Below are 14526 nucleotides of genomic sequence, written 5' to 3' on the forward strand. Positions count from 1 at the left end.
TGCCAAGGGTGGCTGGGACCGTTCAGGTCCCTTCACTTGTGAAGGGAGCCACACCTGTGCTTGGTGGGCTGCCCGCACGACCACATGGGTTGCAGGTGAAGTGTTCTCTGGAAAGAGAAGAGAGCAGGCCAAGGGGGAAAGGCCACCCTAATTTCACCTTTGCTGACTGATTCCTGGGGAGACAGCCGAACACATCCCCAAGAGACACATGGGATCAAGAAATTGGAACACAGAGGGCTGCCTGGGTGGCTCAGTCAGTTAAGCAGCTGTCTTTGGCCCAGGTCATGATCCCAGAGTCCTGGGATTGAGTCCCGCATCTGGGCCCACCCCGCCTGCTCAGCAAGGAGTCTGCTTCTCCCTCTGCATGCTGCTCTGCCTACTTGTGCTTTCTTCTCTGTCAAATAAATAAATAGAATCTTGAGGAAAAAAAAATAAGAAATTGGAACATGGAAAATAGTTGGTCTGCTCTTTGGGTTAGAGGTGAAATCCCATCCATGTCTTGGACAGCCCCAGTCTGGGGACCATCCTGTCATCTGCAAGGTCTCTTCTGGTTCAGAGTGAGTATACCATAAACTAGCTAAAGACTAGGAGTTTCGACATGAACCCTAGCGTGTTTAATCCGTCCAGACTCATGTTTCCGATCTCGTTTTCTATCATAGCGTGTCTCATGGCTACGGTAGCAGGAAGCCTTGGGATATCCGCAGAGACAGACTGCAGAGAGCACCTCATGTTACCCAGCAAAGCTCTGCTGCTTCCTTTGGAGCTCTGCCTATGCCGGGGGTACCAAGACGCAGGGGTACTGCTCCCAGCACACCACACTGACAGATGTGTGTGCTGCCATCTGCAAAGAGTGCAGTCGAGGCCAGATTAGTTCCACCGTGAACTGTTTATGAAGCTGTCCTTGTAACAACAGAGACAAACAAATTACGGCTCCCTGCAAGGCTTCCCTAACCCACTGCTGTGCGGGAAAGATGCTTCATTTTTCCAGGCAGCCCTGCCCTGGCTGATCACAGGAGACATAATTGCTTTTGTTAACACACATTCACAGGTATCAGGAAAAGACAGTCTTTAGGCTCCTCATTGTCAATGCCCTACTTACCAACTTCATCCCTGATGTTTGCAAGCTCGATTGACAGCTCTTTTTCTTTCACAAGGACACTTTCATTCTGCGAAGACAAAATGGATACCGAGAGTCCCCTAGTTTTATGCTAGATAAGCATTTTCACATGTTTCATTAATGCATCATATTAAGCAAATATTTCTAAGTGTAGCCCATAAGGGGGGCAATTTTCTCATTATATGAGCATAGAAACAAATCACAAAGCAGAGTCTGACTCGTTCATTTGTATCACATTCAAATCGCAAAGCTTGCAATGTAATAATAATACCCCTGGTTGTGCTTTTCTCTGTATTGTTCTCTTGTCTACATCGTCCTACAATACTTTGTGAGCCTACGCCCCGCACAGTAATCACTTGGTAGGTGTTACGATACCCTGTTAATTGTTATCACTAGTAGGAGATTTTTGACCATGAAGACATCCATGCCGTACTTCTTGGAAGGGAAAATGCTTATTTTACCATCTATCCCCTTACACTTACCCTTTTGTCCATACATACATGGTCGGCTACCTAATAATGAACAGAAAACTTAACATGAAACAGTTTTCTTTGTAAGGAGCCCAACACCAGCATTCAAGGTTTCCAAGTTTTTTGTTGCATTTGTCTGCAGCACTAGAAGGAACAAAAGGAAAAGTCCCACTTAAATGCTCTTTAGTGCAAAGGGCGTCATATGTAATTAAATGACTGCTAAGTTGTTTTCAGATCATATGTATTCCCTGACATAAATCAGGAGTCCCTGAAGAAACGCTGAATTTGTAATCTGGGTTACGGAGCCACCAGAAATAGTGGCATGTGTTATACTTTCATGGTTACTAATAATAACGACGCAAGGTGAGCTATATAAATCCTCTTCACGTTAGAGATCCCAAAAATGTAGGCCTTGACAGAAAGTCTCTTCCTTCTGTAGAATGTACTCCCAGAGCAAACATTTCCCAAAAGGGAAGTGAAGCTAAAATGTGTACCATATATTTAGCATGAATATTATCAGGGTGTTTTTTTTTCTTAACCTCCTTTGACTCCGACCACAGCCCCTCCAAAGAACCGGTATCCAACGGAAATCAGCAGTGCGCACCATCTTATGTCTGTGGCTGTGGTGTCTACATCCAAGTAACATGTGCTACGTTGGGTCGATGGGATGGATGGTCCCAGGTTATCCAAAGGGTGTTTGCTATGCAATGTCATAACGTCACAATACCTAAGTAAAACTCTATTTGCATAATAAACTGAGAGCTATTATAGTTGCAGCCATCAATGATTCTTAGCTTATGTTTTCTTTTTTAAAGAATAATGTAGCAAAAATAAATCCTCTGAAGGACGGAGGACTTCCATTTTATTCATGAAGCCTCATTCCTTCCATCTCAGCCCACAGTATCTTTGTCTTTCCTGAATTTGAAAGCTAGCAAACACACTTGAGAGTAGATGTTTTCCTAATCACTAAACAATGCTGCCTCTATGTCATGCCCACCACACAGGGTCATTATGAGGGTTGAAGAAATTAATATGTGCAAAGTAGTTAGAAGGTTGTCTGACACTTAGCAAGCTCTATATAAATGTGAGTTGTTATTCTAACTCTGTTGTTTTCCCTTCATTTCATTTGCAACTGGATAATATCCTACAGATACTAGGGGCTTCTCCATATTTAGGATCTAAATGTGTTTAGAATGGGCATATTCTTATGTTCTGTTTTTGTTTTGTTTTGCTTTTTAAAATACCTTTTTGGGGGCACCTGGGTGGCTCAGTTGGTTGAGCGACTGCCTTCAGCTCAGGTCACGATCCTGGAGTCCTGGGATCGAGTCCCACATCCGACTCCCTGCGCAGCGGTGGGGTCTGCTTCTCCCTCTGACCTTCCCCCTCTCATGCTTACTCTCTCTCTCAAATAAATAAATAAAATCTCTAATACCTTCTTGGGGCGCCTTGGTGGCTCAGTTGGTTAAGCATCCGACTCTTGATTTCGGCTTAGGTCATGACCTCAGGGTCCTGGGATCAAGCCTTGTGTGGGGCTCTACACTCAGCACAGAGTCTGCTAATCCCTCTCCCTTTTGCTACTCCCCCAACTCATGCTCTCTGTCTCAAAAAAAAAACAAAAAAACAAAAAAACAAAAAAAACGCTTCTCGGCTCTGACCTGATTCTATTCTAAGTTTGAAGTCTGGTTAACAGGGAAAGAGTGAAAGAGTTCAATCAGGCAGATCACAGGGATTTTCTATGCTTGTTCTAACACAGCATAATGTGGCCAACTGATATTCAACTTGTTACTACAAATTAAGAAAATGTGGTATTCCAGAGAGGGTAAATTTCAGTATCTACCCTGAGATAATCTTTTTTTTTTTTTCCAAATATGGAATGGCTCATGGATTTGCATGTCATCCTTGCTCAGGAGCCATGCTAATCTTCTCTGTACCCGAAATAATCTTAAACTAGTGAAAAAATTAACTTGTTTCTACTATCAAGAATAATTTTTTGGGATGTCTAGATGGCTCAGTCAGTATAGCATGCGACTCTTGATCTTGGGGTTATGAGTTCGAGCCCCATGTTGGGTGAAGAATTACTTAAAAATAAAATCTTAAAAAAAAAAAAAAGAATAATTTTTGATCCTCAGTTCCTAAGCACAGCCAGAGAACAGAAATAAAGCTGACCATTGCACAACACAGGTTTGAACTTCCTCGTGATTTTTTAAATAGTATTTTCTTTTTCCCAATTTATTGTAAGAATACCATTATCTAATACATACAGCATACAAAATATGTGTTAATCAACCATTATCAGTAAGGCTTCTGGTCGACAGTGGGTTATTACTCATTAAGTTTTTGGGGAGTCAAAAGTTATACACAGATTTCTGGTTGTGCAGGGGGTCAGGGACCCTAATCCCCGTGTTCTTCAAGGGTTAACTGCACTATACTTATCAGTCCCAAAATAGCATTATTCAAGTATTCACAGTGAGACTGCCTAAAGATACAGACTTAGACGAGCTTAGGCAATGAACAACTAGAACTTGAAACACAACAAACCAACTCTAATTTCTAATGCTCTCATGTGGGCCAACACTTGCCTCAGCTCGAACAGCAGCACCGTCCCCCAATCTGGCCCCAGGGAAAGAAGCCCTGAGTGGATGTTAGCAGTGTCCTGTCCAGCCATCTCCCAAATGACCATAGATCCCTCTATACTTTCCAGTCACAGGAAAATAAGACATTTGAGGAAGGAGCGGCTTAGAGGTCCAGTAAGGAGGACAGGCCTCAGCGGGAGACAATGCTGATGATGGTAGAGCCTGCCGGTGACCTTCAGACTTGAACCACTTTGATGAAAAGCTGATGCCTATACTTCCCACCAGGCCTATCCCTCCCATCTTTGCTTTAGGAAAAACACGCCAAGAGAATATAAGAAGCAAAAAAAGAAAGGGAGTAGACGGGAAGAGAAGAGAGATGGAAGGGGAAATAGGCAGGGGCCAGGGAGACTACAGATCCAGCACCCTCTCCATTTTGGAAGGCAGCGAGGGGGAAGACTGAAGGAAGATAACCCGACCCCACCCGCCTCACCAAACGTTTGCAAGCATAGCCCGTAAGCCTGTAATACAACCAGTTTCAAACTAGAGTCCTCAAGTGGCGTACTAAAGAAGGACTGATCAGCTGTCAAAGACTAGCAACCAACCTGAAGATGTCAACGTCAAGGAGAACTAAACTCTCGTAAGGTCTGACGAGTTACTACACTTATATTAGTGTGAACCTTTCCAAACACTTCACTATGCAAGGCACAGAGCTGGGTAAGCCCTTGACCTCGCTTAGTCCTCCAAATGCTGTCAGGTGGGCCCTGGGTTCTATTTCCTAGTGGAGAGAATTGAACTGGGGCTCCATGGCTAAGCAACCAGCCCCTGCATGCCTGGTTAGGAAATGGTGAAGCCAGAGTCCATACTCTTTGCTGAACACTAACACACTGGGAGGGCCTCCTCCTCCCCATGCTTATACAGACACAGCATCAAGATCCAAATCACATGGATCCTCAGATGGGACCTGAGCACAGTTTCATACCTAACTCTGAGTGAGTCAGTGTCAGCTCCCGACTACTTAAAAAAAAAAAAAAATCCTTGGTTGGATTCACACCCATCCTACCCCTAGAACTACCATCCCATCTCCATGGTATTGATTTATGGGTCTCGTGCCAGTACCTGTCTGGTATAGCATACCAGGGCTGTATGACCTGCTAGGGTAGCTATTCTGTTTTCCCCATCAGCTGTCCCTAACCCCTTCTGGGGGCCCGCTAATTCATTCCTCCTGAAGATGCTGGCTCAGCCCAGCGCCGCTTGCTCAGGCCAGCCTGTGCGGATTGGCGAGAGTCCTTCCTTCTTAAGTGCTTGGTTTTGAAATGATACCAACTCTTCTAATTTATGAATTTTCTGCATCAGTGAAGTCACTTTTTGTTTCCTGCAGAATGACGTAAGGCTGCCCTGCGATGGAGTGAGTCAACAATGAGAACTGTAGGAACTCCCTTCCTTAAGGCAAGAAGGGAACCTCAAGGAACCTTCCGTTCTCTCCACCTGCCTCTAAGTTACCCTTCCACCCATCGTGGCTCAACAGATTCCAGCAGTGATCTTGCAAGACCCCTAGGTTCTGTTGAGTACCCAGGAGGAAGGCCGCCCCAAAGGCTCCCTTCAAAAGGATGTCATGCCACTGCTCCCCTTCGCTCCCCAACCTAAGCCAGTCCAGCGTGATGACATGGTGGGATGAAATTTGAGCAAGGCCTCCTCCGAGGGCCCAGTGTGAGATCAGTGCTTCCCTACATGGGGAATGAGTGGAAAATTCCTGACTGGTGCCAAGCACATGAGCTCCTGCTTTCACTCCAAAGGCCTAAAAATAGAACACAGTATTAACCATCCAAACTAGCTGGGTGATACTGTCCAGAAATCGCCAAGTCTAAAAGGCCATTCCTCTGCAAATACTGTTTACTCTAGGACAGGCTTAACTGGAAATGGACCCTTGGGGAACATTCATCTAAGCCCCATACAACAGCTGTGTCTTCTTAGCCACCTCTTTTATTTATTTGGTCACGCGCATACCCCTCTGTTGCACACTGAGTTCTCTATTCTCTTTAGCGTGATAGGCTGTATTCATAGATGGAATCTGAGAAGAGCTAGCCCCATAAAACATCCAACTCTCCCCCTCTACCTCTAGCCTGGAACAGACCACCGCAAGTCGGCTACAGCCGATAGCTACATTTCTTCTCATGTTTGGCTCTCCGTGCTAAGGTGCTCACAGACCTTGCGGGGGGAGGGTGGGCACTGCTTTCAATCTTTCCTGGCAAAGCATACAACCTGCTAATCATTCCACTAGCTTCAAGTAACTGGGTGCGTGGCCAAGCCCGAAGCTAGCCTGCCACATGCTGTTACTGTAATGTGCTCGGTCAACAGGAGTTATCTGTTCAGTTGGCCGATGTTACCCATGTGAACTTGGTGGTAACAGAAAGTGAAAACGTCCCTCCTTGTTAGCCTCACCCATGCGATTCTACCCTTGGGCATCTGCCACCTAAGCTCCTCCTTGAATCAGAAACCAACAGAACACTCCGCTTCTTATTAAAGCTGAACGTTGGGGGAACGGAGGTATCTTCACCCCCAACCCGTCAATCCAGAAATAGGGAATCCATACAAAACAGCACCGCTTTACTCAGTGCCTACTATGTGCCAGGCAGACATACCAGGCAGGATATTTCTGCCTTCAAGGAGTTGAAGAGTCTCCCAGAGAGTCAGTAAGTGAAAATACAATTATAAAACAATGCGTCAGAACTCAAGCCCGCGGGGCTGTCTCTGGAGAATTCCTGAGCGGAGGATGAACATGCAGGAGGAATGTTGGGAGCCCCCGGGTGAAAGCCGGGAGGATCCTGACACAAAACAGCACTGGAGGCTATTTCTGGGAACCTGTGTCACCTCTATCATACAGGTCCTTCTCTTTCTCTCCCCTGTTCCTGCCTCTGCTCTGTGATTCTCCATGAAGGAGTTCTTGATCAGCTACAAGGGGGCTGATGACAATTTCATAAAATTCACTACAATTCTGAGTGTTTTAACCAGCTATCCTCTACCCCAACCACACACACACATTAAAAATAGATACATGTTGGGGCATCTGGGTGGCTCAGTTTAGTTAAGCATCTGCCTTCAGCTCAGGTCATGATCCCAGGGTCCTGGGATCAAGACCCATATCAGGCTTTCTGCTCAGTGGAGAGCCTACGTCTCCCTCTCCTTCTGCCTGCTTCTCTGCCTGCTTATACACACTCTCACTCCCTCTCTCTCCCCACCCTCTGTCAAATAAATAAATAAAATCTTAAAAAAAATTAAATTAAATTAAAAATAAAAATAAAAATATATACATGTAAGCCCACAAACTCCCAACTATTATCTCATTTTTTTTCTGTCCTTTTACCCTGCCCCGGAGTCAATGCAGGTCAAACCAATTCAACTATGCAAGCTGGGCCACCTTCTCACAGGCTAAACACAAGAACCACACGAGGAATTAAATAAGACATCTATAGAATTATGCTGTTTGAAGAAACTTCCAGATCTTTTTTTATTGTGAATTTCTGAAGTTCAAAGTGGACATTCACACACATGAAGTTACAAAGAGGTTAAGTTTTTCATTCTTCCCAGAAACAATACTGCTTTTCACCCATGGCTCCATAAGCTCAGATTAGGCTTTAATTCTACGTGGCAGAACTTTGTCTTCCTAGGGAAATATTTTCTTTTGTATTTGAAAATGAACCAGTCACTAGGTGACATCAACAGAGCGCGTACGTCTTCAGTGTTGTTTTCGTACCACCTTTTGTGAATGCTGCATTCATTTTCAATATTAATACTAGGAAGATTGGCCAGATTCATAACATGGCTCTGTGGAAAATTCCTTTGGGAGGTGGACTGACCTTTTGTTTTTCATTTCAGTTATTATGGCTTTAAGGCAGCACCGATGCCCTGCTTTGACTCAGTCAATAAATATTATTTTTTCACCCATAATTAATATAAGGCACTGTATTTTTGTGTCTGCTTTTCTACTCTGCAATAAAATTTAATATAGACTGGTCAAGGGAAAGTATCCCTCACATTTAATATTCTTAATTACATGTCAGTGTCTACTTGTGTGCAAAATGAACAAAACCACATCTTGCTTTAAAAGAAATCAGAAAGACTAAACCTAGGGTGCCTCACCCAGGCTTTTTCCTGTGTATTGGTGATTACAAAATACCTAGCCTCCTAACATGCTGTACTTAATAAGGCAAGGCCATACCCCACCTGGATTACTAATCAACAACTAGAAAGGACAGACTCTTAGGGGCCGCAAGGTGAAGGAAAGAGAATCCACAGAAGTAATGCTGGGACATTCTGGATCTCAGGGAAAGCAAAAGAAAGGAAAATGAGCCAGTGCCATGATTTTTAATTCCTTTATGCACCCCTACAGAAATTTCTTGACCTTCCTGGATTTTATCTTATCACCTTCCCAAATTTATTACTGTCAGGTACTAGATGCCTGGGAAGAACAGTGAGGTGCCTTCTCCCAACCCACACCCCTCCCAACAGTGTAGAGAAAAGACCAGCCTTTGCCATTATAATCAACACATGTAAGATTAGGGTGGAGATATGCAAAGTAACCCCCAAGGGGATATAGCACAGTACCTAAGCCAGTAAGACAAGGTGATTTGTGGAGAGAGCAAAAGGAGCTTAGAAAAGGCCATCATCGGGGCGCCTGGGTGGCTCAGTGGGTTAAAGCCTCTGCCTTCGGCTCAGGTCTTGATCTCAGGGTCCTGGGATCGAACCCCGCATCGAGCCTGCTTCCTCCTCTCTCTCTGTCTGCCTGTCTGCCTACTTGTAGTCTCTGTCTGTCAAATAAATAAATAAAATCTTAAAAAAAAAAATCTGTATGTTAGTAAGTTTAAAAAAAAAAAAAAAAAAGGAAAGGCCATCATCAAGGCAGGTGACAATCACGTAGCCTTCTCAAGTACATTTCTGGCTGGAGGGGTGATGGAACATGGACACATAGGCTCTGAGGCCACTGAATGCCTAAAGACCGTAACTTGCTGGCTCAGATTCCATTCTCATCAAAGCTTCTTATGAAGCTGGACTTTTGACTCTAAAAAGAAATACATGTTTCTCAGGCTTGTTATCGTTTGTTTGCTTGTCAGTGACATTTCTTATTGTTAAAAAAAAAAAAAAAAAAACAAGTTGGCACTCTAGTTTACATCCTGTTTATCTGTCTCAATAACTCAATGCTCTTAAGAATGATCAGCTCTGGAAGGCTAAGGGTAAAGAGTTTCTGTGTGTGCAGGGGTGCTGGCTGGATCCTGCACCCAGACTTTGAAATCGATCTGTGTGTCCAATGGCCTTCCCTGGTCACACCTTTCCTTTCAAAATACCTATAGAAAGAGTCTTTCTATAGATTGCCTCTCTGTTCGAAATCCCAAGATGATTTCTACTGCTTATAACTCAAGTTTAAAAACTTGGGTCTGGCTTTCAGCCTGGAAAATATTTCCCCAACACTCCCTATGTGCCTGGGTTTCCCACTGGGTTTACTCTCATCTTTCATCAAACGGGGCTAACGCACCTTGACTCATGCACTCCTTGCTTAGAATTACATTCCTGTTCCTCACACAGTTCTTTAAAACTCCACCCCCTTCCTCAAAGTGTAGTTCATGTTGCATTTTTTCCAGGAAACCTTGCCTAAGATTCCAGCATGGGTTTCTCCTTTCCCTAGATTCCAGAAACAGGCATGGTCAGTATCACATGACTTTCATACTCCAGACTTCTACTCATGTATTAATTGGTCCACATGTGCTATTTTTGCCTCCCCAGCTTGTAATTTCTCTGGGCAAGATGGAAGTACGACCCACCAAACAACTGGTCAACTCCACAGGGCAGGCTGGGCCCTTCTGAGACTTCTTTGCAGCCCCCATAATAACTGGGCAATAAATCTTGTAGATACTGTAAACCAGTGATAAATATTGTCCATGAAGAGATTATTTGAAAAGCTGAAAATAAATAAAGCACAATCAGCTTTAAAAAACCACTTGTTCATTTAACACATTTTTATTTATTTTATACTTCAGGCAAGATTCTATACTTTCTCCCAGTAAATAAAGGCAAAAGCAGCATCTTCGGGTTTACATTTCTTAGACTCATCTCTGAAACTATTACTTTAAAGTATCTTTAATTGTCCCACAATCTTTATAGAACATATTGAAGCTACACTGTAATTAGAAATTGTTTTACCATTTCAAAAATTAAGTTCTCAAAATTAAGTTTTTTTATTTTGTGCCCATATAAAGTTCTGGGGAAATGTTTCTTTCTTTCTTTTTCTTTTTCTTTTTCTTTTTTTTTTTTTTTGTGGTTGATTAGGCTGGTCTAAAGGAAGCAAGATTTATCAATTATTTCATCAGGCCTCTTTGAAATGTTGATGCTGGGATTGTTAGAGCTAATGAACAGGCTGGTAGATTTTTTACCTTGGAATTTAAAGAAGCTGGAGACTGGAGAGGAATCCCGTAATACCCTCAGCATCCAATGCCTGGCCCTATAGGTAACCGCTGAAGAAACAAATGATTTTGGCATCCTTCCTGTGAAGGTATCCTTACGAGCAGTCAACTAAATAAAACAATGGCTTTTTTTAATTTTAAAAAAGAAAACCTCAATTCCTAAGATGAGCACCTATAACTATGTGGTTTCAAAACCTCCCTCCGATATGCTCCGAACTATGGCAAAGGAAAGTCAAGACATATGGTTTATACCTAATGAGAAAGTTGACAGATGGCAGTTTTTAAGTTTTCGTCCGGAAAGAATAATTTGGAATAAGTTTGAAGTTGCAAAGTAGAAACATTTAAAAGTTAACTTAAACATCATACTACTAAAGAGAAGACATACTATTTGACTTCCAAAATCTCCAAATTAAAGAATGACACAGGGATGATTATTTTCAAGAACTTGATTTGAAACCCAAAAGGAGGACGGAGTCACTTTAAACTGTATTTTCTCAAAGAAGGCCTGAGGATGTCAGCTTCTATTTCTAAAACCTTTGAACCATGACTTAGGAATCTGGACATTGTAATGCTGTTGTACATTCAACAAATTCTTCCCTTTTATTACAACTACCGTGATAAAGCTTCTTTCAACACCTTTTGATGACCACTTCTCTTGAAAAAGGGCTTAATAACTTCGATATCGGATTTGCAGATAATTGAGTGCAAATGTCTTTTATTTGTATTTGTTAAAAGCTCATGAATGTGTATATAAATATTTTAGTGCATACTCATGGTAATAAAAGCAAAACCCATTGAAATAGTTACCCCTACTGGAACAAAAGTACGGGTAACTTTTAAAATATCAGTGTAATTTTCCTAGGTCAAAGTTCATAAACAGAACTGATAACGAAGATGTTCCCAAGTGACCTCCTTGTAATGAGTTTTATATTAAGCTATTTATTTTCCTTCACCTGGTCACACACTATACCTCAAGCTATCTATAAAGCCAATGCCCATGTGGGTAGAGAAGAGGCAATTTCAGCCCTTTATTAGGTCCCATTTCATGCATCTTGGAGAAATCCAAATGTATGTGAGGAAAAAAAAAATCACAGAGACAAGATTTCGTGCTAACATAATTTCTAGTAATGAAATTAATAGCATCTCCCAACCTCTCTGTAAGCTCAGAAGCAAATGTCAAAAGCAAAGAAAGGCTTTGTGTTGGAATTGTCATACAGTTCTCACTTGCTCCTGCTCTATTCTCAGGTCCCTGGCTGTGAATTTTCCTTCCAGTGAAGACTCGAATACACCCTCGGACTCCGGGGCTGCTTAAGGTTTTGCCTCTATGTTATTCACCCCTGTGTGCTGCAAAGAGGTACAGTGAGGACAACAGCACCCTGCTTTCTTTTCTGAACTTAAGAATATAAATTACAAGGATGGATGTGGTTTATAAAAAAGAGTGGCAAACTTTCAAAGTTAGCAGTTGGCCAAAAGAAGCATGTCTAGCTCATCTAAATTCCCCACTGGAGCGTCTGGGGTTTCACAGGTACATTAAAATGCATTAGGAATATTCCAAGGATTTCTTGGCAGTCTGGATTTCAAGATGTTTGAGCGGAGCCCTGCTGTTTTGGGCAAATGCAACAGCTGCATTTAAGACTGTAGGGATAGAGAATTATGTAAGGCACTGCAGAGTAGGTGAGACCAAATGTTTCTGCAAAAGGCACTCACAATTCAGCACACTGGAACCCGTAAGGGCAGCCTTGGGCTCACCAACAAAGCGCACACACATAGGAGGGGAGAGAGACAGAGGTGGCTGGCTCAGGCTTTCTCTCTGCTCTTTCAAAGGAGGGAGGGGAGAGGAGGGAGGAGGAAGGCAAGTACCGTCTTGTCCAGGCACTGAAGGCAGTTATAAGGCTTGGAGCAGCAGTGGCCCATCCCGGCAGGCTGGCTGGCAAGGGGCCCTCCTTCATTCAGCGTGTCAGCGGGTAATTCCTAAGGCGAGGTAATGGCTCAGGCGAGAGGGGTGCGCCGCCGGGAGCTGTCACAACTTCCATGTGGTCCCCTCGGCTACCTTATTTCTCCTAATAACTTCAGGAATCCGGAGCCGGAGGAACGGGAGGAGGAGCGCAGCGCGGCGGCGGCGTTAGGCTCCTGCTGCTGGGAGGGGCAGGGCGGGAGCTGGGAAGGGAGGGACAGGCGGCTGGGAGGGTCACTTTGCCCCACGAATCCTCTGAAGGAGGCAAATCAATAGTCGCAGAACCAGCGAGCATTTCCCAGCGCCAGCTCCCTGGGAGGCCAGCCGCCTGCCCTTCCCGGGCGCCGCGGCCGCTCCCACCCTCCCCTGAGCGCGCAGATGCGCCTCTGCGCGCCGCAGACACGCCTGGAGAGGACGCAGGAAACACAAAAGAAGAGCCTGATCTTCCAGGGGAACTCTGGACTGAGCCCTGCGGAAGGCGCCGGGAGGGACTGGGCTCTGCTCAGATACAGACTTGCTGTGTTCCTGAGAAGTACAGAAACCTACAGGCGTGAAGTGTATGGTCTTTCCTCCATGGAGCTCCTCCTCTGAGTCCTGCTTGCTGCTGGGAACCACTCATTTTCAAATTTGCCTTATTTGATGGTATCTTTGTAATTGAGATATCAGTGTAGAATCGCTTGCGGAGGTAGACATGCACAGACCATTCAAGTGGTTTAACTAATTAAAACTGGGGTTGGGGGCAAATCTTTCTGCTGGGCATATTAGCATAAAAGCCCTAGAGGACTTGATCTTTCTAGGCGATGAGCAATTTTTCAAAACAGTTAAAAATCAGAAAGAGAAGGGGATGGAGGCAAAAGCCCCCCCCCCAAAGAGATGTGGAATTGAAAACATATATATTTATGTAATCTTAAAAATAAAAGAGGCAAATAAAAATAAAATAAAAGAGGAAAATGTTTACGAGGTCAACTTGGTAATTCCTGATAACTCAAAGAAGAAACCCTGCAATGTACCACATGAAGAAATGTACAATTACCCCTTGGCCCGCTAAATTTGTAAGATTATGAACAGACAATAGTTGTAAAAATTAGATAATTTTACTAACTTGAGATCTTCCAAGGAGGTTTGAATTAAGGAGTACAAGCTATTTCAATTTGCTTGGAGAGAGGACAAGGATATTTGGTGATCAAATAAATACAAACAGACTGAAAAGTGTGCCTTAAACTTGAAAAAATAAGTTCAAACCTTTCTTCAAAGCTCACCGGTAAACACTTGGGTAACAACTATACTCAAAAAAAACCAAAATAAAACAAAAACCTAACAGGTAACTTAGCACAGTTGTTTAGGAAGGAAACATGGCTGTATCCACCAAAATTGTATGTATGTATTTAAATTAAATTCCTATCAAAATTTTAAATGTATATCTCCTACATTAATACTCATGTAAATATGCAAGGATATATGCATAAGGATATTCCATTTAGCACTATTTCTAACAGCATAAAAATGGGAAACATCCTAGATATCCAGCACCTTTCCACCATATGGAAACATTGTTGAATGAGGAAATAAACTTTTATAAAACACAAAGCCAAACTATACACACAGACCCATTTGTAAATGTCCAAAAGAAAGCTTCTGGGAAAATGCACACTGTTCAGAGAAGAACATCTTACCCTTGGGAAATGGGAAATAGGAGTAAGGGAGCAAATTTCCACTTTTTTTTTTTTTTTTTTACCCTCTTGCCAGCGTGTGTGTGTGTGTGTGTGTGAGAGAGAGAGAGAGAGAGAGAGAGAGAGAGTTTTTAATAAATTAATTAATTAATTTTTATTGTTTCAAAATAGAGGACGCTGGTGGAAGACAGTGAGCACAGCCCAGGCTAGGTCATGTCAGAGGCAAAGCCTCCCTCCCTCTCACACAGGCTTGCTCTCTGAAGCAGGAAGCCTGGACACACCTCTCAGAG

The 14526-nt window shown here is 43.2% G+C and overlaps 1 protein-coding gene and 1 pseudogene across 3 annotated transcripts in view; both read right to left on the reverse strand.

Moving 5' to 3' along the window:
• Window positions 1-14526, reverse strand: part of MTUS2 (microtubule associated scaffold protein 2) — a 576541-nt gene that overhangs the window by 64896 nt on the left and 497119 nt on the right. For 2 of the 3 annotated variants that reach the window (XM_032314531.1, XM_032314532.1), the window contains exon 9: window positions 1100-1166. In XM_032314531.1, the coding sequence (XP_032170422.1) occupies window positions 1100-1166 (67 nt within the window). Of the gene's footprint in view, window positions 1-1099; window positions 1167-12472; window positions 12990-14526 lie in introns of those variants that run through there. The other variant, XM_032314533.1, reaches the window with a different exon arrangement.
• LOC116574634 lies at window positions 3450-3550 on the reverse strand (annotated as a pseudogene).

The sequence above is a fragment of the Mustela erminea genome, chromosome 15 (genome assembly GCF_009829155.1).
Source record: "Mustela erminea isolate mMusErm1 chromosome 15, mMusErm1.Pri, whole genome shotgun sequence".
Classification (NCBI taxonomy): Eukaryota; Metazoa; Chordata; class Mammalia; order Carnivora; family Mustelidae; genus Mustela; species Mustela erminea.